The sequence below is a fragment of the Pan troglodytes genome, chromosome 19, assembly GCF_028858775.2.
Source record: "Pan troglodytes isolate AG18354 chromosome 19, NHGRI_mPanTro3-v2.0_pri, whole genome shotgun sequence".
Lineage (NCBI taxonomy): Eukaryota > Metazoa > Chordata > Mammalia > Primates > Hominidae > Pan > Pan troglodytes.
The window spans coordinates 59885220-59911090 of record NC_072417.2 but is presented as its reverse complement, the minus strand read 5'-3'; the positions used below and the strand labels follow the sequence as shown (position 1 = coordinate 59911090).

Here is a 25871-nt window from a genome sequence, read left to right as displayed (position 1 = left end):
AGCCTGTTTGCCTGACTCCCTGTACCCTTAGGGTTTGTTTTTACCCAGGAGGCTCTTCGATCCTTTATGCAAATACATTTCTGAGCCTGCCTCAACGGTGGCGGTCAGCTTGTGATCCAGCCAGGATAAGCTCCCCTTCCTCAATCGTACTGTAATTTCACTGAGAGATGAGTTCAATCTGAGGGGCTTCGAGGCTACTGATTGGGGGGTGGGCTGCCCTTCCACCTAGTATGACCGCCTTCCCCTGGTTTTGTGGGTCCTGTTGGTCATCTCTGCAATAAGCCACGGGGATGAGGTTGTGAGAAATGTGGACTTGATCATTATGGCAAACCTTACCTTAAATAGCTTTGAAAACAACAGGTTTATAGCCCTAGAATCAGGAGGTGATGGCCTAAGATTTACAGCTCTACATTTTGATTTTTTTTTTTTTTTTTTTTTTTTGAGACGGAGTTTTGCTGTTGGAGTGCAATGATGCAATCTTGGCTCACCACAACCTCCGCCTCCCGGGTTCAAGCGATTCTCCTGCCTCAACCTCCTGAGTAGCTGGGATTACAGGAATGCACCACTATACCGGGCTAATTTTGTATTTTTAGTAGAGAAGGGGCTTCTCCACGTTGGTCAGGCTGGTCTCGAACTCCCGACCTCAGGTGATCCACCTGCCTCAGCCTCCGAAAGTGCTGGGATTACAGACATGAGGCATGATACCTTCTAAGGTATTTGCCAATTCAGGAGGCTGCAGAAGTCCTGAAGACTGGCGCTGGATCACTTGTGATTGTGATGTCATTATTATTACCTCCTAATAGGAGAGGGCTACCTATAGTCACTCAGCCTGTAAGTGGCAGGGTGGACAGAGTTCAGGTCAATGAAGAGGCCCAATTGCCTCTAGAGGGAATGAACAGGAGGAGGGGCCATGAGGTGGGCCTGGGGAACAGTAGGAGGCTCACCATGCCCAGCCCTTTGGTGGAGAGCTTTCTGGGAGGACAAGTCCAGATCAGATGTAGTCCGGCTCAATGTGGAGCTGCCTGGTGGCATTGTGGCCCCTCCTATTTCCTCCTCCCTCCCTGCCCTGTGTGAGGGGCACCCATGGGCTCAGTGCTGTGGTATCTGAAGTGACGCAGAGCAGCGTGGAGGCCTGCTCCTTCCTGGGCACGCGGCACAGCCGGGGTGAGGCCCGAGGGGGAAAGGTGCATGACTCTGCAGTATGAGCGTGCCTCACTTCCACAGCTGCTGACCTGCTCGCTTGCTTGTTCTGCCTGAGGCTCAGCAGGGCTTGGGAGAAGCCAGTCAGCCATTTATGGAGAGGAAAGAGGCCTTTACTGGCAGCCTGGAGACCTGGGCTCCAGACCTGGATCTGTCACTTTTCAGTTGCTTGAACTTGGTGATGCCGCTTTACCTGCAGTTTCAGTTTCCCCATCCCTGAAATGATGGGGTTGCTTGAGAGCCTCTCTCTTCAAAGTGTCTCAGGAACCAGTAGCAGCAGCATGGCCTGGGAGCTTGTTAGAAATGCGGAGTCTCAGGCCCCTCCCCAGACCTACAGAATCTGAATCTCTCTATATTTTTTTTATTTTATTTTTTGAGTCAGGATCTCACTCTGTCACCCAGGTGGAGTGCAGTGACACAATCACAGTTCACTGCAGCCTCAACTACCCCAGGTTCCGGTGATCCTTCCGCCTCAGCTTCCCAAGTAGCTGGGATTACAGGCATGTGCCACCATGCCCAGTTAATTCTTGCATTTTTTGTACAGACTGGATTTCATCATGTTGCCCATGCTGGTCTCAAACTCCTGGACTCAAGTGATCCACCAACATTGGCCTCTTAAAGTGCTGGGATTACAGGCATGAGCCACAGTGAATGTGCATTGAACAAGATCCCCAAGTGATCTGCATACAGTTGGAGAAGCATGGCTCCATGGTTTTTAAGATGTAATCCCAGCACTTTGGGAGGCCGAGGCAGGCGGATCACAAGGTCACGAGTTCAAGACCAGTCTGGCCAACATGGTGAAACCCTGTCTCTACTAAAAATAAAAAAATTAACCAGGCATGGTGGTGGGCGCCTGTAATCCCAGCTACTCGGGAGACTGAGGCAGGAGAATCTTTTGAAATCAGAAGGCGGAGGTTGCAGTGAGCCAGGATCGCGCCACTCGACTTCAGCCTGGGTGAAAGAACGAAACTCCTTCTCAAAAAAACAAAAACAAAAAATGATGGCTTCGGGGCTCATGTCCTCCAATTCTGTACCGTAAGGAGTCTCTCTGAGTGGTATCCTTGTAGATGCTCAGGTACGGAGCAAGCCTTGCCCTGGAGCGATTGCCCTGCAATTTCCACATGCACTGTCTAGGTGGCCCTCTCAGTTTCAGTTCTCAAATGTGGTTGCTGGGTGGTCAATGATAAATTCCAGGAAATCCTCCTCTGTGGGCCTCCCTTTTCTTCCTGCAGGCTAATCTAAAGACTAGTAAGTAATCAGCGGGGACTGCATTTAATTCACCCCTTACTCCTATTATCACAGATTTATTCTGTAGTCATTCTACCAAGCAACATGGCCTCTAATTGGGTCGAACAAATGCTCTATATGGAGAACCACCGTATATGCATTTAACTTGCAGACTAACAGCCCAAGTGTGAGAGAGGACGATGTAAATAGTGTGGGAAATTCCCTAGAGTGAGTGTGACATGTAAGGTCGGAATCTGCTGCTCAGCCACTCTCAGCTCCTTCAGTCTCTCTTAGATGTGAACATGTGCTCTGGCCTAAGTGTGATCCTAGTTTTTTAAGATTTGCTATTTTAAACAATGTGGCTTCTACTAAGTGAGAGCCAACGATTACATTTGGTACCCAGCCAAAGAAAACAGAAAATGGTTCCACTTCTAGAATTAAAACAAAACAAAACAACTATGCTGGTCTCATTAAGAGAAGTCATGTGGTCTCCAACACAATGTCTTCCCAAGAAATTTTTCAGAGTGATTTTGATTACATGCAACTTTTCCTTCCCTGTGAACTTTAGAACCCCACGTAAGAGGCTCTGGCCCCTCACGGTGTACAGTCAGTTCAGACATAGAAAGAAACTTCCAACTGGGAAGATGAAGAGTATTACAAGTGAAGATGGTTGGGGGAGATTCTGAGTAGGAAAGAAATCTTTCTTCTTAATTCCAAATGCTCTTTTGTGATAGCTCTTCAGGTTTCTGAGTCCAGCCCAATTCAGAGATAGTAGACTGGTGGCAGAGCACAGAGATACCAGAAGACTTCATGGTGTCAGGATAACCTGTGGTCTGTCTTTTTTTTTTTTTTTTTTTTTTTTTTGAGACAGAGTCTCGCTCTGTCACCAGGCTGGAGTGCAGTAGCACGATCTCGGCTCACTGCAACCTCTGCCTCCTGGGCTCAAGCGATTCTTCTGCCTCAGCCTCCCAGGTAGCTGGGACTACAGGTGTATGCCACCACCCCCAGCTAATTTTTGTATTTTTAGTAGAGATGGGGTTTCATCATGTTGGTCAGGACCATCTCCATCTCTTGACCTCGTGATCCACCCGCCTCGGCCTCCCAAAGTGCTGGGATTACAAGCGTGAGCCACAGCGCCCATGCTTGCTCTGTCTTTATCACACCGTGTTCTACATGTCCCTTCCCTGGAGGCACTGTACTGAGTGCAGAATTACAGGATTTGCACCAAGGCAGGTTAAACAAATGGGAAAAGGATATCCTAAAACTGGGAGAACTGTTATGAGATCACGAAGACTCACAAATCTGTCCTGTTACATAAAAACAAAGGCCAAATCTCCTTCTTTATTTAGGTAACCACCTCATACCATGAAAGATCAGAGGCAGCTTATAAGAGACACATACACTTTAAGGGTGAAATATAAATAAAAAGTACAAAATGAGACCAGGGGAAATATAAATTAGTGGGGCAGGTCAGGCTCCGGTGGGTGGCAAAGCAGAGAACATCTATCCGGTTAGCCTATGAAGCTTGACCTTCAGAGTTGCTGTCCTTGGGCTGGACTTGACCAGCTGTAACTTAAGATAAAACAGTCCCACCCTTAAGGTCATCAAATGAAAGACACAAGGACAGCATAGCAGAGGCCTAGCTGGCTTGTCAGAAAAATGCACGGGGGATTTCAGTTGGCTAAAAGCTCAATATGAGCCACTGCATGGCCAGGCTGTGCAAACGAGTGGGGCTCCATTAATAGTGCACGGTGTGGCCCCACTGAGGAGGAGAGAGTCCTCCCGCACACAGCACTGGCTGTACGTTCACATTTGCAATCAACACATTGGAATATGTCACCATGTGCCAACTGGTCAGTATCAAAGGGTAGATACAGTGGAACCCTCCAGGAGCTCACACAGTCTGTCCAAAGAGCCAGTGTGGAGAAATAGCAACAATCCTGCTTGATATGTGCTCGCAGGAGATCCCATTTGGACTTTGGTGGTTGTGGTTGGTTCTAATTGTTTTTCTAAAAGGACATTCACAAGAAGAACTACAGAGGATGAGACTTCTCTTTTGGTGTCTAAGCCCCCAGCAAGGCTCCTGATAAAAACCTGCTAGCCACTCAGGCCCTTCATAAACAGCTGGCACAGCAGCAGCGATGTCAGATCTGGTGCAGGGATGCTGGGCTTGTGATGGAGTCTGGAACCTGCCAGAAGCCCGGCATCACAGCCATTCTCGGGCATCCTTGTGAGTACTTTGAAAGCCTCAGCATTGCAGCCTCTCGTTCCTCCTGGATGCTGTTAAAGGGTGTGCTGTAAAGGGAGGGCATCTCCTTGAATTGATTCTCCTCCATCAGATGGGACCTGTGTTGAACAAAGGAAGATAAAATGGATCAGCCCCCAACCCAAATCCATCAATTTCAAGCCTGTGTGTGGTGAAACCAGCATAGTCTTTGGAGTTGCCGGACGTAGGTTTGAATCCTAGAGCAGCCTCTCCATGGCACTGTTACCTTGGGCTAGCCCTGAAACCACATGAGACTCAGCTTCCTTTGCCTGGAAAATGGAAATTTGAATCCCGCACTCACAGAGTTGTAAGCACTGAATAAGATCATGAAAATAAGTGATTGGCTTAATAAATATCAAGATTCTCATCAAATCTTAGTTTCCTCTCCTTACCCTTCCTTGCAGGCAAAGCCGATGCCTACCTCTCTCTGCTCTCTGGATTCTGCCTCAACCTCCACCTTGGATGTGATCACAGGTTCATCTTCGTCTATCACGTCAGCATCCTCTTTTCCTCTCTGCTGGCTTTCTCTCCTCCACTTACCGTCTTGCTCAATGTTCTATATCCCTTCTCTAAAAATTCCCACCTTAGCACAGTTATGCCAGCAGGTGACTGCCCTACCCTCTTAATCTCATCACCAAATACTTCGAAGATGAATCTGCGCTCACTCCTCACCCATCTTCAGCCACCTGATAAGTAGCATCATCTGATTTCTGTCTCCACCATTTACTGAGAAAGGCACATTGCTGGGTCTGCCTAACTGCCTTTCCTTAGGCTTCAGCCTTTTTTTGATGGCTTTGAAGTGTTTGATGGTCAATTCCCCTCACTCTTGATAATTGTCCTTCTTTGTCCTCTTTGCCATTGGCATAACGTCTCTTCCTTATTATTACTGGGAACTTCCATTTGGTCTCTTCCATCTGCTTTCCTTTTCCCGTTCCCCACATGCAGGCATGGATCAAGATTCTGACTTGGCTCCTATAGGAAACATACGTGACTAGGCCAGGGGCTGGCAAATGTTTTCTGTAAAGGGCCAGGTAGTAAATGTCATAGGCTCTGCAGGCCACATGGTCTCTGTTACCATTGCTCGACCCTGCCACTATAACATGAAACAGCCATAGATAATATGAGAGTGAACGAGCCAGTCTGTGTTCCAATAAAACACTATCTACAAGAACAGGAGGTGGGCCAGATTTGGCCCATAGGTTGTAGTTGCCTACCCCTGGTCTTATGGAAAGAGCATAAACCACAGGGTCAGATATACCTGGTTTTACAATCTGGCTCGATCACTGCCTAGTTCCATTATGCTGGGCAAGTTACTTAACCTCCATACACCTTATTATCGTTATCTGTAATAGAGAGGAATAATAATGATTATGATGATAATACTATTTTCCTCATGGCCTTGTTGATAGGGTGAAATGGGATAATGTGCAACCCTAGGGCCTGGTTCAGTGAATCTTAGTGTTCTTTTCTCCTTTCTTCCTCCCCCCTTTCCTTCCCTCCCTCCCTCCCTCCCTCCCTTCCTTCCTTCCTCACTCTCCCAATCCCTTTTCTCTCTACATCCTCACCCTCTGTAATCTCATCCACATGTCTCTAACCCCTAACCTCTCCCTCCACATCTGATCTTTCTTCTGAGTTTAAAATCTGCACATTCAATGCTAATTAGGTAGTTCTGCTCGTATACAATTTGCATATCAAACTCTGCATGTTCAAAAGAAAATGAATCATTTTAAACAAACTCATGCCTTTTTCTGACCTCCCTCATTCCATGCCCCAGGGGCGCTTTCTGAAGTCTTTGACAATGCCACCCCCGACCTGCTGTAGAACAGGACAGGCCGTTCTCCACTCATGCAGTCTCTGCTCTTCTCCCCTCCCCTCCGTGGCCATCATTTCAGCTTGAACCCTTTTATTACCTGCCACCTGAGCTTGCTGAATGGCCTTGCTGTCTCTCTGCTGCTTCTCTCTCATCCATTCTGCACATGATGCTCAGTTACTCTTCTACAGGCAAAGCTTGATCATGCTGCTCTCTAGTATCTAACACCACTGAAGACTCCTCCCTCCTCTCCTAGTGTCAGACTCCTCACCTGGTGTTCAAAGCCCTGCACAGCCGGCACTGAAGACTCCAACCCCCAGGCAAATGTGCCTGCTTAGCTTTTCCTAGACACCCTAATTCTTTCATTTCTGCAGTCCTTCCTTTTACCTGGACTGCCCCCCTACCCACCACCCACGGCTGCTGTCCCTGTGCTACTTGTCACATTCTTACCTGTTCCTTAGCAGCCCTTCCTTTTGCCTGGACTGCCCCCCTACCCACCACCCACCGCTGCTGTCCCTGTGCCATCTCTGCTTGTCACATTCTTACCTGTTCCTTAGCAGCCCTTCCTTTTGCCTGGACTGCCCCCCTACCCACCACCCACCGCTGCTGTCCCTGTGCCATCTCTACTTGTCACATTCTTACCTGTTCCATAGCAGCCCAGCCAGAACCACACACAGCACGCTTCCCCCAGCCAGGAGGTTCTGTGCCTCCTCTCAGCTTTCAGAGCCCTGGCAAGACTGTGCTTATCTCCCGCAATGCATTTTCCCTTGGAAACTTTGTGAAGTATCGTGCACATGCTTTATCTCTCCCCTTAGATTAAAAATCCCTGGAGAGATTAGAGAAATGTTTGCTCCTCCACACAGCCCTGGCACCATGTCTGCATGGGGCACAGATTCGTTGAGCAGGAGAGGAGGGCTTTTTACCAGGCTCACCTTTGAGCTGACTTGGCAGCTCCACTGGCCTCCTCTGTGGGCAGAGGGGAGAGGCTGCCTGTTGGAAAAAGTCGAAGTGGAGGAAGAAGTTTCATTTTCCAAGGCTCAAGGCTGTGAGCCTTTTGGCTTTGGTTGGTGTGTGGTGGGTGTGTTTGTTGCTGTGAGTGTGTGTTTCTGGGTGTGTGTGTGGTAGGTGTGAGTGTGTGGTGGGTGTGTTTGTTGCTGTGAGTGTGTGTTTCTGGGTGTGTGTGTGGTAGGTGTGAGTGTGTGGGGGCGTGTTTGTGTGTGCATGAACACGTGGAGTAGAAGAGGGATGTGTGTGTATGTGTGTGGGGTGTTGGTGTGTGTGTATTGTTTGGGTGTGTAGTCTTGGACACCCTATTAAAAAAGGACAAGAGTCTTCATCTGACTTTGCTTGGGGACTTATCTTTATCTGCAGGAAATAACCAAGAAGTGGAAAATGGAGCAAAAAAAAAAAAATCTGAAAATACAGTGACCAGGTGATAAAATCAAACGGCAGCTTGTCTCTCTTGGAGCACAGTTGATCTATAAAAATCAGCCACTCGCCCTGAAACTTCCTGGGGGTGCCTTTGAGGTTTAGCAGCCACCCTGCCCTCTGTCTCTGGAGAACCACGCAGGCTGTGGGCAGAAGGCTTGTGGGGCAGCCAGGCCCCTGCCTTGTCCTGACCGGGCATGGGACCTCCTCATCTCTGGGGCAGGGTGGGGGCAGGTCCTATCAAACTCATTTTTTAATTTTTAATTTTTTGGGGGATGGAGTCTTGCTCTGCCGCCCAGGCTGGAGTGCAGTGGCACGATCTTGGCCCACTGCAATCTCCGCCTCTCGGGTTCAAGCTATTCTCCTGCCTCAGCCTCCCAAGTAGCTGGGGTTACAGGCACATGCCACAATGCCTGGCTATTTTTTGTATTTTTAGTAGAGACGGGGTTTCACTATGTTGGCCAGGCTGGTCTCCAACTTCTGGCCTCAAGTGATCCTCTGGCCTTGGCCTTCAAAAGTGCTGGGATGACAGGCATGAGCTATCATGCCCGGCCTCAACCTCATCTTACAGAGCCTCTGAAGGCTGAGCTAGGAATGTTGGCATCAGCTCTGAATGCAGGGAGCCCACATTCTTTCCTTTTACCCCGCTCTGAGAATGAGAGAGCTGGCAAAGCCAGTTACAATCCACCTGTAAATCGTGAATGTGTCTGGAATTGACATATAGGCCAAAGGTCGTAGGCTGTAGGGGAAGTGAGACGAGCTGCTTTTCAAATATTTTTTGGCATCAGAAACTTGTGTTCATGTAAAGTCTTATGTGCCAGTTTAATGTGCAAAGCTGCTGAGAGCTCCACTGTTCTGGGTGAAATGTGTGTTACGGGGTGGGTAGGGCTGCTGGACTCCTGTCCCCTCACTCTGCCCCTCACCCCAGGCCCAATTCCCTTCCAGGGACATTGGCAGAACACAGTTTGAAACCTCCCTTGGAAACCACATCTTTTTTTTTTTTTGAGACGGAGTCTGGCTCTGTCGCCCAGGCTGGAGTGCCGTGGCGCGATCTCGGCTCACTGCAAGCTCCACCTCCCGGGTCCACGCCATTCTCCTGCCTCAGCCTCCCAAGTAGCTGGGACTACAGGCACCCGCCACCATGCCCGGCTAATTTTTGTGTATTTTTAGTAGAGACGGGGTTTCACCGTGTTAGCGAGGATGGTTTCGATCTCCTGACCTCGTGATCCGCCCGCCTCAGCCTCCCAAAGTGCTGGGATTACAGGCGTGAGCCACCACGCCTGGCCGGAAACCACATCTTTAACTCTAAAGGGAAGTAAAATGATTCGCCCAAGGCCATGGGGTGGAGGAGGGTTGGGCAGCCCCATAAGTGAGCAACGTCCTGAACAGCAGGACTCAGCACACACAAATCTGTCACTCTGGGCCATCCCTGAAATGTGTCAGGGGATGGAGATGCAGTAAAGAATACAATAAAGAACATATTAAAACTTCTAAAGTTTCTTTGAACCGGGACAAAACTCTAGCATTCTGGAGCAGCATTCAGTCTCATATCTACTGAAAAATCCTAAGGTTGTACATTGCCATTAGAACTGATCATAATGCATCAGGGCCTCACCCTCTGTAATGTGCTGGCTACCTGCATCGTGACTGACGCTTTATTTAGTCATCACTTGCATAGTGCTGAACAAATATTAATCCACCTAATCTGGGCAACATCCTTATGACGTAGTGGCTATTATTAGCACCATCTCCATTTTACATATTTGGAGTAATGGGGCACGGAGAGGTGAAGTAACTTGCCCCAAGTCACGTTGCTAGAAAGGAATAAAACTGGATTCAAGCCAGAGTCTAGGTATGGCCCATGCTCTTCAACGCCGGGCTATTGAACTTCTGTTCAATGAGGGAAGGCTGTTCAGGGCACGGAGCCTCACACTGGGGACTCTGTGTTGTTTGGGTACTTGTCTTGGCTCCCCAAATGGGTTTCAGCCGGTAATAATCATAACCATAATAATCTATACTGTGGCCGGGGTGGTCTCTTGGAAACACAGGTCCAATTATGTTAAGCCCCTACCTCTGCTTATATCTCTTCAATGGATTCCTTTTTTCTGTTTTTTTTTTTTTTTGAGACGAAGTCTCGCTCTGTCACCCAGGCTGGAGTGCAGTGGTGCGATCTCGGCTCACTGCAAGCTCCGCCTCCCAGGTTCACGCCATTCTCCTGCCTCAGCCTCCCAAGTAGCTGGGATTACAGGCGCCTGCCACTGCGCCAGGCTAATTTTTTGTATTTTTAGTAGAGACGGGGTTTCACTGTGGTCTTGATCTCCTGACCTCATGATCCGCCCACCTCGGCCTCCCAAAGTGCTGGGATTACAGGTGTGAGCCACAGCGCCCAGCCCTCAGTGGATTCTTATTGTTCTTCAAGTAATGACCAAAATCCTTCAGAGGGCCCTCGAGGCCCTGCCAGATCTGGCCTCTGTCTACCACAGAGCCCTAACCCTCACCGACATTTGCTCTCTGCCCTTCAATCTCCCTGTCGTCTTTTATTTCCTGTTATCCCAGGACCTTTGCCCAAGCCATTGCCTCTCCCTGAAAGACTTTCCATTCACCTCCCACTCTTCCTTTGGCATTCAGCCTAACATCACCTCCTCCAGGAAGCTTTCCCTGACTCCATCTTCTGAGTCAGTTTCTCTATTGAATATTCTTGTGGCAGGATGCTCCTCTCCTTCCTAGAGCAGACCTGACTTTGTTATTGTACTTCTGTAAGTGTGAATCTTTGGTGAGTGTCTGTCTTTCTCACCTGATGGTAAACTCCCTGAGAGGAGAGCCCCCACGTCATGTGTGTTTGTTTTTTTTTTTTAATTGAGACAGGTCTCACTCTGCCGCCCAGGTTGGAATGCAGTGGTGCAATCTCTGCTCACTGCAGCCTGTGCCTCCTGGGCTCCAGCAATCCTTCTGCCTCAACCTCCTGAATAGCTGGGATTACAGGTGTGCATCACCATGCATGGCTAATTTTTTGTATTTTTGGTGGAGATGGGGTTTCACCATGTTGCCAAGGCTGGTCTTGAACTCCTGACCTCAAGTGATCTGCCCGCCTCGGCCTCCCAAAGTGCTGGGATTACAGGCATGAGTCACTGTGCCTGGTCCATGTGTCTCATTTCTTATCCCCAGTGTCTTGCACAGTGCCTGACACATTCCAACGTACCAGCACACAAATCAGGGACGCTTTTTGCTCTGAAGTTTCCTGATGCAAAGTGTGAGTTGACCCCCATCACTACCAATTTGAGAGACACCAAGGTACTTCACATTTGGACTTTGGGTCAGTTAACTCATCCCAGATTATGTGTTTTGTATGCTTGACATCTGGTGTAAGAACCACATCAATTGTACAGCCTTTCCCTGCCTTATCTCTTTTCGATCCTTGCAGCAATAAGGGCCGGATATATTCTCTTCATCTTACAGATGAGAATCCTGAGGCTCAGAGTGTGCAACCTGGCCAAAAACACCCAGCTAACAAGTGCTGAAGATCAGCGTGGGACTGACTTCTCATCTCTTTCTACATCATTTCCTAGGTATGGGCTTACCTTACTCTACTGAGACCTCTTCAATTTGCTTCTCTTTTCTCTGAGTTCTGAGAGTCAGGTGTAATCCCCCACAAAAGACACAATTATTATTTCCTTCTTTCAACTCAGCAACGACCTTTGCTCTTACTTCTGGTAAGGGAGTAAGAAACGGGAGTGCCTGGATACACCTGTGTGCAGGTTGGGCCCACCTGGGGAGGAGGGTATGGCTGCCCAGTGGACCGTGGCTCTGACTTCAGTCCCCTGGAGACAGCTGTCCATCTCTAATTCAGGGTTGTAAGGACCAGACCACGCTATCTCTGGGACTCTGTCTTGATGTGAAAAAAATCTTACAACTCTCTGCCTCTTTGGTTGCACGCGATAGACTGAGCTGTGACATGCAACTCAGCGGATGAAATCCATGAAGCCAAACTTTCTTGACTTCTGGGTCTTGGAGACTGGCTGGGCACATGTGTTGGCTGCGTGTGAGTGTGAGTGAGGGTGGGGTGGGAATACTGCAGAGAGAGGAGGTGTGTGCACTGAGTGGGCATGGAGGCGAGTAGTCCCTACCCCACTTCATGTATCCCATCTGGGCAGGTGCAGGGAGGAAGTGAATGAGAGGGGCCGTTCTGGGTGGTTCTGCTCTGTTTGCTTTTACCGTGGCCCAGTTCACACCCCTTCATGCATGCAAGGGCACAAGAGTCATTGGGGAACTTTCCGTCCTCTCCTGTGCTAAAGACTTTTCTCCCCAGCAGAGATTCTTCCCAACAGAGAACCCAGATGGGGTCTTTTTGTCCCCAAGTTCCAAGGTAAAGGGATAACTTCCCATTGTGCCCAGAAGCCAGGATCGTTCGTGGCATATCAGGGGTGGAAGGGGCTGTTGAGACTCTCTTTCCAGCCTCTGCGAGGAAAAGGGCCCGGAGGAGAAAACACCTGCCCCACGTCCTCTTGGCTGGCCACCCCAGCAGGACCTGAGGCCAGGGCCACAGGATCCCCAGTCAGGGTGCAGTGTCTGGCTATTTGCTTATGCAGCCTCAGGAGGCCTGGTCTTGCCCTTGCTTGTCCAAGCCTCTCTGGCCACCCTGCCAGGTAGGTCTTGTGTGCACTCACCTGGTCCCGGCGTGGCTTGCTAGGTGGAAGCTGCAACGTGTTGCTGCCCAAGAGCCCCAGGTTCACAGACATGTCTGCATACAGCACCTGCGTCTCTTCTCCTCTTCCCATGGCCAAACTACAGGTCCAGTTTTTCAGGAGACACCTCAATGTTGAGGGAATACCAGATGATCCAGAGCAGTAGGCTGAAAGCCAGGATCAGGGCACCTGTGTAGATGAAGAAGTCCCAGGAACTCAGGGGGGCCAAGATTCCCAGCAGCAAAAGGACCAGGCCGACCGCGTCCAGCAGGAGGGCGAGGATGAGGAAGAGCGCACAGCGCCCTGGATGGCATCTTCCCCACAGACTCCCCAGGAGCATTGCCCAGGAGGAGCGGGAGGAGCCCAGCTGCACTCCCGGGGGTGATTTGCATGGGAGGGTGGCAGTCCTGCCTGCTGCTGCCTTCTCTGCCTGCTGGGTGTGAGCAAATGAGCGAGCCGGCGCGTCTTGGAGCCACAGGGAAGTACACGTGGGTCTACCTTTATGAGCACGGCAGCCAGTGGGGCAGGATATTTCTTAACTGTTTCATGGCTCAGGAATGATCTGGACCCAAACAGTCTGACATCACTGTTAATTGGGCTGCTCATCGCAGGGACCTACAATCCACATGGCAGAGGAGTCAGGGTGCCCTTGGATGCATCTGCCAAGTTGGCGGTCCTGTGATTCTGGGGGAGGGGCTGTTCTGTGCCTTGTTCTCTAATCCCTGGGAGCCAGAGAGCCTGAGTGCCCTGTTTCTGAGACACAGCTGCTTCATCTAGTATAGCGGGGTGGAGTGGTGGAGTTTCCATTCCTCTTCACCTCTCTGCCCCACTCTCTTCCTTGGGGGAAAAGATTTTATGTAAAGGACATAGGCAAGAGTTTGTAAGATCAATCGATTTTGAAGCGTTGCTGTAAGAATTGGTCCATGTTAGCAAGAGAAGTTTTGCCTTCTTGTAGAGCCCTCACTCTGCAGACGGAAGGATCTGAGCTCCCTAGGATAATGGATAGTAAGGATAAAGGCGGGAAAGGGGTAGAGATGGAAAAGACAGAGAGGACAGAGAGAAGACAACAGGGTGAGAAGAAGCTTCTGGCCTCTTCCTGCGGTGGATTCTATGTGGACCAAAGGGCAATTCCCAGGCAAAAGTCAAGGGATGTTTCCGGGGCCTGTTGCCTCTGTGTTTTCTACATGAACTCATTTTATGTTCATTTTCTTTCTCATAATAGATGACCCTGTAAGCCCTTCCAGACACTGCCTGCGTCCCTTCTACATTGATGGGAACGATCTTATCCCCGTGGCCGCTCACAGGGGGTGTGGGGGTGAACATCAAATGAGGAAAATGCAGCGGCAGTCATCGGCAGGGCTGCAGACAGCCACCCCTCTGTCCCTGATTCACAGGGAGGCTAGAACAGGGCACCAAACCTTTCTGGGCCTCAGTTTCCCCAGATAAGTGAAGAAAATAATTTCCACTCTCACTTTTGCCTTCCCCAGAGGGTGAGAATAAGTAGGTGGATCTGATTTCCTTTTTTTTTTGAGACAGAGTTTCATTCTTGTTGCCCAGGCTGGAGTGCAATGGTGCGATCTTGGCTCACTGCAACTTCTGCCTCCCAAGTTCAAGCAATTTTCCCACCTCAGCCTCTGGAATAGCTGGGATTACAGGTGCCCACGACCATGCCTGGCTAATTTTTGTATTTGTATTAGAGATGGGGTTTCAAACTCTACTTGGCCAGGCTGGTCTCGTACTCTGACCTCAGGTGATCCGCCCGCCTCCGCCTCCCAAAGTGCTGGGATTACAGGCGTGAGCCACTATGCCCGGCCTTCATTTTTCTATGTGTAAAATAAGCCAGGATGAGAAAGAAACTTTCAGAAAATATTTTGGGGAAGGTGGCAGGGGATGACCTAAACCATAGCTCTTAGGATCTGAAACGCCACGAGACTTGAGCCAAGCCAGGTGAACACTCTGGACATCTCAAAGTGGGAAGTAGCTGAGGCCAATCTCCGTCTCAGTACTTGCCTCCTGTCCCACTAGTTCCTCGGAAGGGGCCAGGTACCTACAGGAACACCTCGCATTGCTGGGGAAGCCATGACTCTTTCAATTTTTTGTTCCCCGTGTAGGAGAGAGTCTCTTGGGAAAAACTATTGATGGACAGTAATGGCCTCTTCCCAGTGCCAGGACAAGCACTGCTGCTGTGTCTGCACAGGGCCGGGCTAATGAGTCCTTGTCTAGCCATATACAGGTTCCCAGGTCCCTTTGCAGAGTCCTGTGTGTGTGGCTCTAGTCCACCATGGACAACAATTTAGCACTAAAATTTCTGCATGCTGGAAAATCCTTTGTTTCTGGGTCAACTGGCATGGTTGGTCAATGTAGTCCCATCTAACTGGGCCACATCATACTCTCAGTTCCGTGGTCTGTGTTCTCTCTCCTAATACCTGGCCATTCTGGCAAATCGCTAACCATGGCCCCATTCCAGGTGACTGGCCAGGCTGTGAAGTGCCCCTCCACCTCTGCCCCTGTGTATCTTTCTTACTCTTGTTTCCCAAAGTTACCACTTCTGTGTGTTGAGGCAGCCTCGGTATTTGCACAGCTGGGAGAGACCTACTGGGACGTTTGATGCAAAGCCAGGTGAGTCTGGAGCCCTGGAGGGGGGCAGGCTAGAAAGAAAAGAAGGGAGATGAAAGTGAGTAAGGAGGGTGGCTCCAAGTGTGGGAACCAGAAACTGCCTGGGTGGAGGCAGGCGTGGACGAGGGGCAGGTGATCAGAGAGCAGTTTGCTGCACCCCCATTAGCAAGAAGAACACCACCACCCTCTTCTTCTCACGGAGATCCTTTGTGACTTCCTCACTTGCCAAGGCTGGATCCACAGCTGGAAATAGCTGCATGCTTTGCCAGGGCTGCTGTAACAAAGCACCACAGCCAGGGTGGCTTGAACAATAGAAATGTATCATCTCCCAGTTCTGGATCCTGGAAGTCTTGAGATCAAGGTGTCTCCAGGGTTGGTTCCCTTGAGGGCTGTGAGGGAGAATGGGGTCCAGGCCTCGGCCCTAGCTCCGGGTGGTTTGCTGGCCATCTGTGACGTTCCTTGCCTTGTAGATGTACCACTTTGTTCTCCGCCTTTATCTTCACATGGCGTTCTCCCTGTGCGCATGTGCGCATGTCTGTGTCCACATCTCCCCTGTTATAAGAAGCACCATCTTGCTCCAGTATGAACTCATCCTAACTAATTAGATCTGCAAAGATCCTACTTTGAAATAAAGTCCCATTCTGAGTTACTGGGGGTTAGGATTTCAGCATATGAATTGGGAGGACAGAATTCAACCACAGCCCATAGCAGTAGCTAAAAGGTTTGTTTGTTTATTTGGACATCCTTTGATTTCTAGCTGTAGTATAGATAGAAAATTTAGACTCTCAAGCCAAGTTTTCAGAAAAAACATAATTGCAAAGTCAGCACCCCATTGAAGGTGGCCCTCCATGCCAGCAGGCACTACTTCAACCCCTCCCTGTCTCTCCTGGGGACACGGAGCTGCTGTTGGCTATGTCTGTGTCCCTGGGCGAGAGGCTGAGAAGGTGGGGTCTTCTCACCCTGCTTGGGTTCTGGCTGCTGTCCCCTCTATTCACCAAGCCAAGGTGCTCATTCTCCATGAGTGAGTAACCCTAAGTGACCCCTACACATTTTGAAGTTTGAGCTGAAGTGGAATTTAAATTGAACCAATATTATTAGCACCTACTCTGGGTCAGGCAGCAGGATCAAGATCAAGTATGATCTTGATCTTGACCTAACATCACAGACATAAGATGCTAAGAGTGGAGGAAATAATTAACACATGAATGGTATAATTTCAGATTATATTGCAATTTAATAATTTCAGAAAAAAATTGCAAAAACAGGGAAGTATAAGACAGTAGGCATCTGTTACACTCCTCTGGACATTTGCTTTCTGAACCATAACATGGTGTGGAAGGCACAGGTGGATGCCTAGCCCCTGGCCTGCAACTTCCAATTTGGTCACTGAGGGCCCCTCTGCCTCTCTCCTTCTGGGATTTTGCTGGGCTGTTGGGGCTGCAGCCACCCCTGTGCCTCTGAGAGGTTTGTCTTTCTGCTGCTGTCTCACAGCTCCACCTCTTCTCGGCAACTGAGACCTTGTCACTCCCTTGGCAAAGTCATCATGATTTGTCATCTGTGATGTCACCAGATGACAGCCTCTCCATGACCTGGATCCTAAAGGGCAGGCAACTGACACCAGGATGGACTAGCCAGGTGCTCAGCTGACCCAGCGTCACAGATCCCAGACCTGACTCCATGAATGACAAAGGCCCAGTCACATCCTGGGTGGCAGGCTCAGATGTTGGGCGGGTCTAGCCATGCCGGCCTGTTCATTAGGTCTGCCTACCTTTTCATGGTGCAGAGCTTAGTAGAGTGCCTGGCTGTGCCACTCACTTGCTGTGTGACCTTGAGCAAGTCACTTACCCTCTCTATGCCTCAATTTCCTCACAGGATTACTGTGAGGCGTAAGTGAATGCATGGGTGTGAAGTGTTTAGAACCCGCACTCTGTAAACAGGGACAAGTGTTATTGTTGTGGTTGCCGCTGGGAATCTTTACATTTCTGCCATGATGCTTATGTAAGGAAAACCCCAGATTGGAAGGCATCCATCCATGACTCTCTGGCACCATCATTTTCTCCCCTTTACCAACCTGGGCTTCACTTGGTAGCAGCTGCCCAGCCCTTGGCCTCCCCATACTACCCTCACTAAATCTATTAGGACGTGCAGTGCTGTCTCACCATTCTTCGATGGGTACAAATCCTTTATTTTCATGAACTCCTCTTCCCAGACCCATTTTATCTTTCAGATCCCTTACCTCTACCAAAGTGGCTCTTTATCTTCACCATCCTCAAATCCCTCAACGCCCCCTAATCTCGTAATCCAGTGTTTATCAAGCTGCACTTATTGTTTAAGTGTACCATTCCCTGCAATTTGTGTCTCTTACTTATAGAATATTACATTCATTTGTTAATATTATATTATTTTGTTAATTTTTAAAAATGGATTTGTTGTCTCTACTAAAAAAATACAAAAAAAAATTAGCTGGGCATAGTGGCAGGTGCCTGTAGTCCCAGCTACTCGGGAGGCTGAGGCAAGAGAATGGCGTGAACCTGGGATGCGGAGCTTGCAGTGAGCCGAGATTGCGCCACTGCACTCCAGCTTGGGCGACAGAGCAAGACTCCATCTCAAAAAAAAAAATGGATTTGTTAAAACTGCAATCAGTTATTGTCACCATCAGTGAAAAACTGGTGTGACTTAGACAGAAAGTACTTGGGAATAAATATACTGAACACAAAACAATTATAATTAAATCAGACCAGGGGTACTCAAACTTTTTCTGTATTGGGCCAGATAGTAAATGTTTCGGGCTTTGCAGGCAATCTTGTTGGTCTCCGTTACAGCCATTCAACACTGCCATTGTAGTGTGATATGGTTTGGCTTTGTGTCCCGACCCAAATCTCATCTCAAATTATAATCCACATAATTCTCATTATCCCCAACTGTCAAGGGAGAGACCAGGTAGAGGTAATTGGATCATTGGGGTAGTTTCCCCCATGCTGTTCTTGTGATAGTGAGTTCTCACGAGATCTAAGGGGCTCATCCCCCTTTGCTGGGCACTTCTCCTTCCTGACGCCTGGTGAAGAAGGTGCCTTGCTTCCCCTTTCCCTTCCACCATGATTGTAAGTTTCCTGAGGCCTCCCTAGCCATGCTGAGCTGTGAGTCAATTAAACCTCTTTCCTTTATAAATTACCCAGCTTGGGTATGTCTTTATAGCAGTATGAAAATAGACTACTGCATAGTGAAAGAGCTAGAGATGATATGTAAATGAATGAGTGTGGCTGCATTCCAATAAAACTTTGCTGTAATCCCAGCACTTTGGGAGGCTGAGGTGGGCAGATCACCTGAGGTCAGGAGTTTGAAACCAGCCTGTCCAACATGGTGAAACCTTGTCTACTAAAAATACAAAAAATAACTGGGTGTGGTTGCCCATGCCTGTAGTCCCAGCTATTCAAGAGGCTGAGGCAGGAGAATCGCTTGAACCAGGGAGGTGGAGGTTGCAATAAGCCGAGATCGCACCACTGCACTACAGCCTGGATGACAGACGGAGACTCCATCTCCAACAAAACCAAACCAAACAAAACAAAACACCTTTATTTACAAAACCAGGCAGCAGGTCAGATTTGCTGATTTCCAAACTAGACATTGTTGCCTACTGAAATCGCTCTCTTTCTCAAATAAAGACCCAAGATTCACAAAGTTTAGAGAGGTACATAAAACATAATAGCACCAACCAGTGGCTTTGTCCTGGAAGTCATAGGAAAGATTGAATGAAAATTGAAATGGCTATGCCTTTAAATGTGAGCCTGTGTGCCAACTGAAATCCCTTCCCATACTGCCAGGGATATAGTGCCAGAATCTGGAAAAATGTTGACCCTGATCAATGCTCCCCAATCAATCTTCATTTACTCCTCCTTTTTCTCAGTGTGGGACTTAGGGTCAGTATTTTCAGAAATGTATTCGCTCTTATCTTAGTGACCCCTGACAATTTTCAGAGCTCTTCATTCCTCTTCTGTTAGGCTACCACAGGCTCTTATAAGAATTCCCCAAAGTGCGCTGCCTGGACCTCTGTAATCCATGCTCGAGGACCCTCCCTCCAGCTCAGGAAACTCTAGCCCTCTTTTCTGGTTTTCCTATCTTATTCCCCACTGGGCTGACCTAAACCTTCATGACTCCTGTCCACATCTCAAAAGCATCCTCCCATCACCACCTCCTTGCTGCTCATCACCTTCCTTCTCTGCAGGTTGGTAACCTCGCCCCCTTTCAGCAGATAATAATAGTATTTCCATGCATTTGTGTTGCACTTTATGTACAATGGACATCAATCTACATCCAGCATCTCCTTGTCCTCCCTGCAGCCCTGTTCCTCTTCCAGAGTTGAAAGCCATTAAGAGAGTTGCCTAGGTTCAGCCAGCAAGTAGGTAACAGAGTTGCAATTAGAACCTGGTCTTGTCGTCTAATGGGCATTAAATACAAATACCACTCTTCTCCCTTTCCTGTTCCCCACCCTTGTGTCAGTTGTTTCCCAAATCCTCAGATAATCAAGTTAGTTTCTTTCTTATTCCCATTTAATTAATTTTTTTTTTTGAGACAGAGTCTCACTCTATTGCCCAGGCCAGGCTGGAGTGCAGTAGCACGATCTTGGCTCACTGCAACCTCCGCCTCTTGGGTTCAAGAGATTCTCCTGCCTCAGCCTCCCGAGTAGCTGGGATTACAGGCACACGCCACCACACCTGGCTAATTTTTGTATTTTTAGTAGAGATAGGATTTCACCATATTGGTCAGGCTGGTCTCAAACACCCGACTTCAGTTGAGTCACCTGCCTCGGCCTCCTAAAGTGCTGAGATTAAGGCATGAGCCACTGTGCCTGGCCTTTAATTAAGTTTTTAATTAAAAATTATTTATTTTCATTGTAGAAAATGTATGTGACTAACAATTTGCTGCCTTAACCATTTTTAAGTGTACAGTTCAGTGGCATTAAGTGCATTCGCATTGTGCCACTATCACCACCATCCACCTCCAGAACATTTTTATTGTCCTGAAATGAAGCTCTGTGCGCATTACATACTAACCCCCCAGACTGCCTTCCCATAAGCCCCTGCAACCACCATTCTGCTTTCTGTCTCTATGAGTTTGACTACTCTACCTACCTCATGTAAATGAAATCATACTATACTTGTCCTTTGGTAACTGGCTTCTTTTTCTTAGCATAGAGTCCTCAAGGTTCATCCATGTTGTAGCATGTGTCAGAATGTTCTTCCTTTTAAGGCTAAATAACGCTCCATTGCGTGTATTTACCACATTTTATGTATCCATTCACCTGTGGATGGACACTAGGGTTGCTTCCACCTCTTGGCTATTGTGAATGATGCTGCTATAACCATGGGTATAAAAATATCCATTTGAATCCGAGCTTTTGATTCCTTTTGGTATGAGTGTATATACCCAGAAGTAGAATTGCTGGATCATATGGTAATTCTATGTTTAATTTTTTTTTTTTTTTTGAGGCGGACTCTCGCTCTGTTTCCCAGGCTGGAGTGCACTGGTGCTATCTCGGTTCACTGCAACTTCTGCCGCCTGGGTTCAAGTGATTCTCCTGCCTCAGCCTCCTGAGTAGCTGGGATCACAGGTGTGCGCCACCAGGCCCAGCTAATTTTTGTATTTTTAGTAGAGACAGGGTTTCACCATGTTAGCTAGGCTGGTCTTGAACTCCTGACCTCAGGTGATCTGCCTGCCTCGGCCTCCCAAAGTTCTGGGATTCGAGGCGTGAGCCACCGTGCCCAGCCTATGTTTAATTTTTGGAGGAACCCATTCTCATGTGAGGATCCCATTCACTTTCCACAGTGGCTGCACCATTTTACAATCCCATCAGTGATCTAGGAGGGTTCTAGTCTCTTTATATCCTCACCAAAATTGGTTGTTTTCGGTTTTCTTGATAATAGTTATCTTATCCTAAAGTGAAAACTGGATTCCTATTTACTTTTATACTAGTCCTCGTTACATTGATTCAAGTAGTTTGTTTAGTTTTCTGCCCCCCTCATGAGGCTGGGCATCCCTTTCAGTACAAGCATCCCTGCCTTCTCCTTGGTAGCCCAGCACCTGGTGTTCACTGAATAGATGCATTCTTTATAATTCCTGGGACATTCCCAGTTTATTGGAAAAGCTGAGGCTGCTTCGCCAAATCTCCCCAACTCTACTCAGCTCTACTCAAAGTGCCTCTGTGTTGTTCCTCTCTTCCTTCCTCCCATTTCTGGGGAGGTAGTCTCCCAGCTACCTCCCATCAAAGCAAATTGCTTCCACGATAATACCTTGAAGTCCCATGATGCCGGGGAATCCAGCGCTTCAGTGGTCTACTGTGGATGTGGGTCCCTTCCACACCAGTTTATTTTTGCTGCCTGTTTCTGCTGACACTCAGCTCCAAGTTCATTGCTGGGCACATTGTACAAGGTGTTGAGATGGAAATCCTGAGGCATCACCACCACGAGAGCAGCTGGGTTAGGCGTTAAAGCCGATCTTTCTGTCACCATTTTCTGGCATCGCTGGATTGCCCCAGGAGCAATCAGGTGCAAAGCCTACTTGCAAAGTTCCAGGGTTAAGCTGCCAGAGGTCTTGGCTGTCACCCCCTTCCTCCCGCAGCCAGGCCCAGTGCCAAGTTCCAGAGGCCCTGCCCAGGCAGCTCCACCCAGAGCTTCAGAGCCAGAGCTTCAGGCCTAACTGCCTCTCTAGCCATGACCTCCTACTGGAGCTGGGGTCCAGCACTCCTAAGCTGCCAAGATGTCTTTAAAGATGTGCAAAGCCAGGTATAAGCGAGCAAGAGGAATATGGCGCCTGCCTTCAGGGAGCTTAAAGTGGGGAGAGGCTTTGGGAGGCTGAGGCGGGCAGATCATGAGGTCAGGAGATCGAGACCATCCTGGCTAACATGGTGAAACCCCGTCTCAACTCAAAAATACAAAAAATTAGCCAGACGTGGTGGGAGCCACCTGTAGTCCCAGCTACTTGGGAGGCTGAGGCAGGAGAATGGCGTGAACCCGGGAGGCGGAGCTTGCAGTGAGCTGAGATCACGCCACTGCACTCCAGCCTGGGTGACAGAGCAAGACTCCGTCTCAAAAAAAAAAAAAAAAAAAAAAATGGAGAGAAGGAAGAAAGAGGAAAGACAGTGGAAAAGCAGACATGAACTAATCATGTAAATTAACATGTAAATATGACAGAGATGAGAGATCAGCAGTCAGAGGTGAAGGACCATGATCTATGAGAATGTGATAAAGAGGGCACTGACCAAGGCTTCCCTGAGGCTCTGCTGTTGGAACTGAGATTCAAAGGATGGGCAGGTGAGGCCAGGGAAAGGGGTGTGAAGAGGCTCCCAGGTAAGGCAGGAGTGTATGAAAGCACTGATGGTGGTAGATGGCCCTGCCGTGTGGCTGGGACAGAGAGGAGGAAGGGGCAAAGAATCGTGCTAACATCTTTCTTCTAGGAGTGTTGGGAAGCTGTTGGAGAGTTTTAATCAGTAGGGGATGTGATCCCTATTTTATTTTTTATTTTTTAAATTTTTTTAAAAAATTTTTATTTGGCTAGGCGCAATGGCTCATGCCTGTAATCCCAGCACTTTTGGAGGCCGAGGCGGGCAGATCAAGAGGTCAGGAGATCAAGACCAGCCTGACCAACATGGTGAAACCCCGTCTCTACTAAAAATACAAAAACTAGCCAGGCGTGGTGGTGCGTGCCTGTAATCCCAGCTACTCGGGTGGCTGAGGCAGGAGAACCGCTTGAACCCGGGAGGCAGAGGTTGTGGTGAGCTGAGATCGCGCCACTGCACTCCAGCCTGGGTGACAGAGCAAGATTCCATCTCAAAAAAAAATTTTTTTTTTAAATTTTACTTTAAGTTCCGGGATACATTTGACCCAGAAATCCCATTACTGAGTATACACCCAAAGGATTATAAATCATTCTACTATAAAGACACATGCACACATATGTTTATTGCAGCACTATTTACAATAGCAAAGACTTGGAACCCACCCAAGCAATCCATATTTTTTTAAGGAGGCTGCTGTACAGAGAACAGATTGGAAGGGGCTAAGATCAGAGGGGAGTGTGGCAAACAGCAAGCACAGTTGCAGCTGAGCTGATAGGAGGAAGGTGAGGACAGTAAAGACACCTCTCTTTCCACAGAGGTGGATCAATTTGAGAGCCTGCAGGGGAGTGAAGTCAACAGAACTCCGTGGTGGATGCAATGTGGGATGAGGGAAAGGGAAGGGGTTATTGTGGACTACCAGCTTTCTGTTTTGCAAAGCTGGGTGCTAATGGTGCCTCCTGAGACACTTATCGTCATATCTACCCTCTTAATAAAGTTTTAAGCACACAATACACCGTGCTGTACAGCATATTTCTAGAATTTATTCATTTTGTAGAACTACAACTTCACTGTATTTTGATTTCCAAACTTGATTTAAAAGCTACTAGACATCATAAGAAATTAGAAAAAAACAAAACAGAACACCCTTCAGCCATGTGAACCAAAGAGATTGGGAAGAACAACCAAATGAGAGGCATCACCCAACAGGGCTGTGAGTCAGACCAACATGGTGGACCGACAAGGCTCATCCGGCAGCGTGGAGAGGAGAGAGGGGAGGTAGAAAGAGGTGAGACGTGGTCTCCAACTCACACTGCTTGCCTTCTCTCTGCAGGGAGCCGCTCTGCCCTTGTTTTCCCCTTCCCTCTTCTGGAATGTTCTATCCGAGATCTTCACGTGGCTGCCTCCTCTTCATTCAGGTCTGAGCACAAATGCTCCCTCTCCAGAGAGGCCTCCTACAGCCAGAATCTTAAGTAGCCCCTGCTCGTCTCTCTCCTTCACCCAGTTTCTCGGCTTCACAGTCCTCATCACTCTCCGACAGCATCTTCCTCATTTGATGGTGTCCTTGTTTGTGGCCTGTCTGCTCCTGGCAGGGGAAAGTTCTAGAATGCAGGAACTTTTGTCTGTTTTGTTCACACCCTTCCTCTCCCCAGGGCCCAGCTCAGCACTGAGGCTGTGTGCTCCGGTGCTCCATAGCTACTCACTGAGTGGATGAATGGAACAGTGTGGTCTTTCAGAGGCTTTATGGGAGAAAGCTTTGTAAGCCATCCCATGCCTTTCTTACATCGGCATCAGCCTCAAGCCCTGGCCACCCCTTCCTCCTCCAGACTGAGCAGCCACTCCTCATTCTCCAGCAGCTCACGTGGGCTCCACCCACGCCTACCTTGGCCTGTCTCTTCTCACACACACAGGCTCTCCCAGGGGCCAGTCCCGCTCCCTTTCATCTGTTTGTTGGGGTGAACCTGAAAGCAGCTGCTCTGGCCTTGACCATGGGTCATGCCTGGTGCCAGTTGCTAGTCTGGTTTCCCTGCCTGTCCCAGAAAGCAGCCACGCCCTCTCCCCTGAGGGATGGCAATTCCTGCAGGCACGTTCCACTGGCCTCTTCTTCCCTCTTGCCCGTGCATAGGCACCAGGGGAGTTTGGCAATTGCTCCCAGAATTATTTACTTGAAGTTCTTACCTGACTTTTGTGAGGTTCTTACTTGGATTCTGAGCAAAATTCTAAGTAAAAATGTGCACGTGCAAATTAGTCTGGGTCTTAAGAGGATCTCTAATAATCACAGTAATGTTACGGGTAAGACCCTGCACTTGGTTGCCAAAATGTTGTAGCCTTTGTTTGAAATCAGATATCTATGTCCTACCCGAAAGAATCTATATATGGTTTTACATGTTCAAATGTAAAGCTATTTTTATCGATGATTTGGGAATTCTTGTATTATGGTTGTAGCCTGAAATTCTCTCTTCTTGTGACAAAGATAATAACAATATCTGCATTTTACTGAATGCCTACTGTTTTAGTTAGTTCAGGCTGCTGTTACAAAGTGCTATGGACTGAGTGGCTTATATTATGGGCAACAGTCATCTATTTCTCACATTTCTGGAGGCTGGAAGTTCAAGATCAGGGAGCCAGCTTGGCTGGAGTTTGGTGAGGGCCCTCTTCCAGGTTGTAGTAAGTTACTCAGGGTCAAACAGCTGGGAAGCCCAGAGTGGGTGTGAGACCTGGTGGGCCGCCTCCAGAGTCGACTCTTTTTATTTTTTTGAGGCAGAGTCTCACTCTGTTGCCCAGGCTGGAGTGCGGTGGTGTGATCTCAGCTCACTGCAACCTCTGCCTCCCAGGTTCAAGTGATTCTCCTGCCTCAGCCTCCCGAGTAGCTGGGATTACAGGTGCACACCACCACACCCAGCTAATTTTTGTATTTTTAGTAGAGATGGGGTTTCACCATGTTGGCCAGGATGGTGTCAATCTCCTGACCTCATGATCCACCAGCCTCGGCCTCCCAAAGTGCTGGGATTACAGGTGTAAGCCACCACGCCTGGCCCAGAGTCAACTCTTAAACATACATGATGCTGTATATTCGGTAAGGTTAGGTAATCTTAATTTTGACAACTGCAGAGATTGAGACCTGGAAGAGAGAGAGAGAGCGGTGTCTCCTCCAATACAATTCCACCTCACCACCCTCTTTCACCCACCCCTGCCTCAGCTCTTAGAAGGGGTGGGCCAGCCTGAGAGGCCACTGAGAAAGCTGGGTGCCCTGTGTGAACCCCACTCTTCCCTGTCCACCACCTGGGTGTCTAGTGTGAGAAAGTTCCTGCA

The 25871-nt window shown here is 48.6% G+C and overlaps 1 protein-coding gene and 1 long non-coding RNA gene across 3 annotated transcripts in view; one reads left to right on the top strand and one right to left on the bottom strand.

Moving 5' to 3' along the window:
• The window catches only part of LOC104002919 (uncharacterized), a 152464-nt gene that overhangs the window by 61126 nt on the left and 65467 nt on the right, over nucleotides 1-25871 (top strand). For both annotated transcript variants that reach the window (XR_010153274.1, XR_010153275.1), the window contains exon 3: nucleotides 11388-11497. This is a non-coding gene — a long non-coding RNA (uncharacterized LOC104002919). The remainder of the gene's footprint in view (nucleotides 1-11387; nucleotides 11498-25871) is intronic.
• On the bottom strand, nucleotides 12621-13045 carry TMEM238L (transmembrane protein 238 like). Its single transcript, XM_054671049.2, has one exon. It carries the CDS (start codon nucleotides 12951-12953, stop codon nucleotides 12714-12716), a length of 240 nt encoding a protein of 79 aa, XP_054527024.1. The 5' UTR covers nucleotides 12954-13045; the 3' UTR covers nucleotides 12621-12713.

What these genes read in the sequence shown, in the direction of transcription:
- TMEM238L (XM_054671049.2), bottom strand. Translation starts at nt 12,953, where the DNA reads ATGCTCCTGGGGAGTCTGTGGGGAAGATGCCATCCAGGGCGCTGTGCG.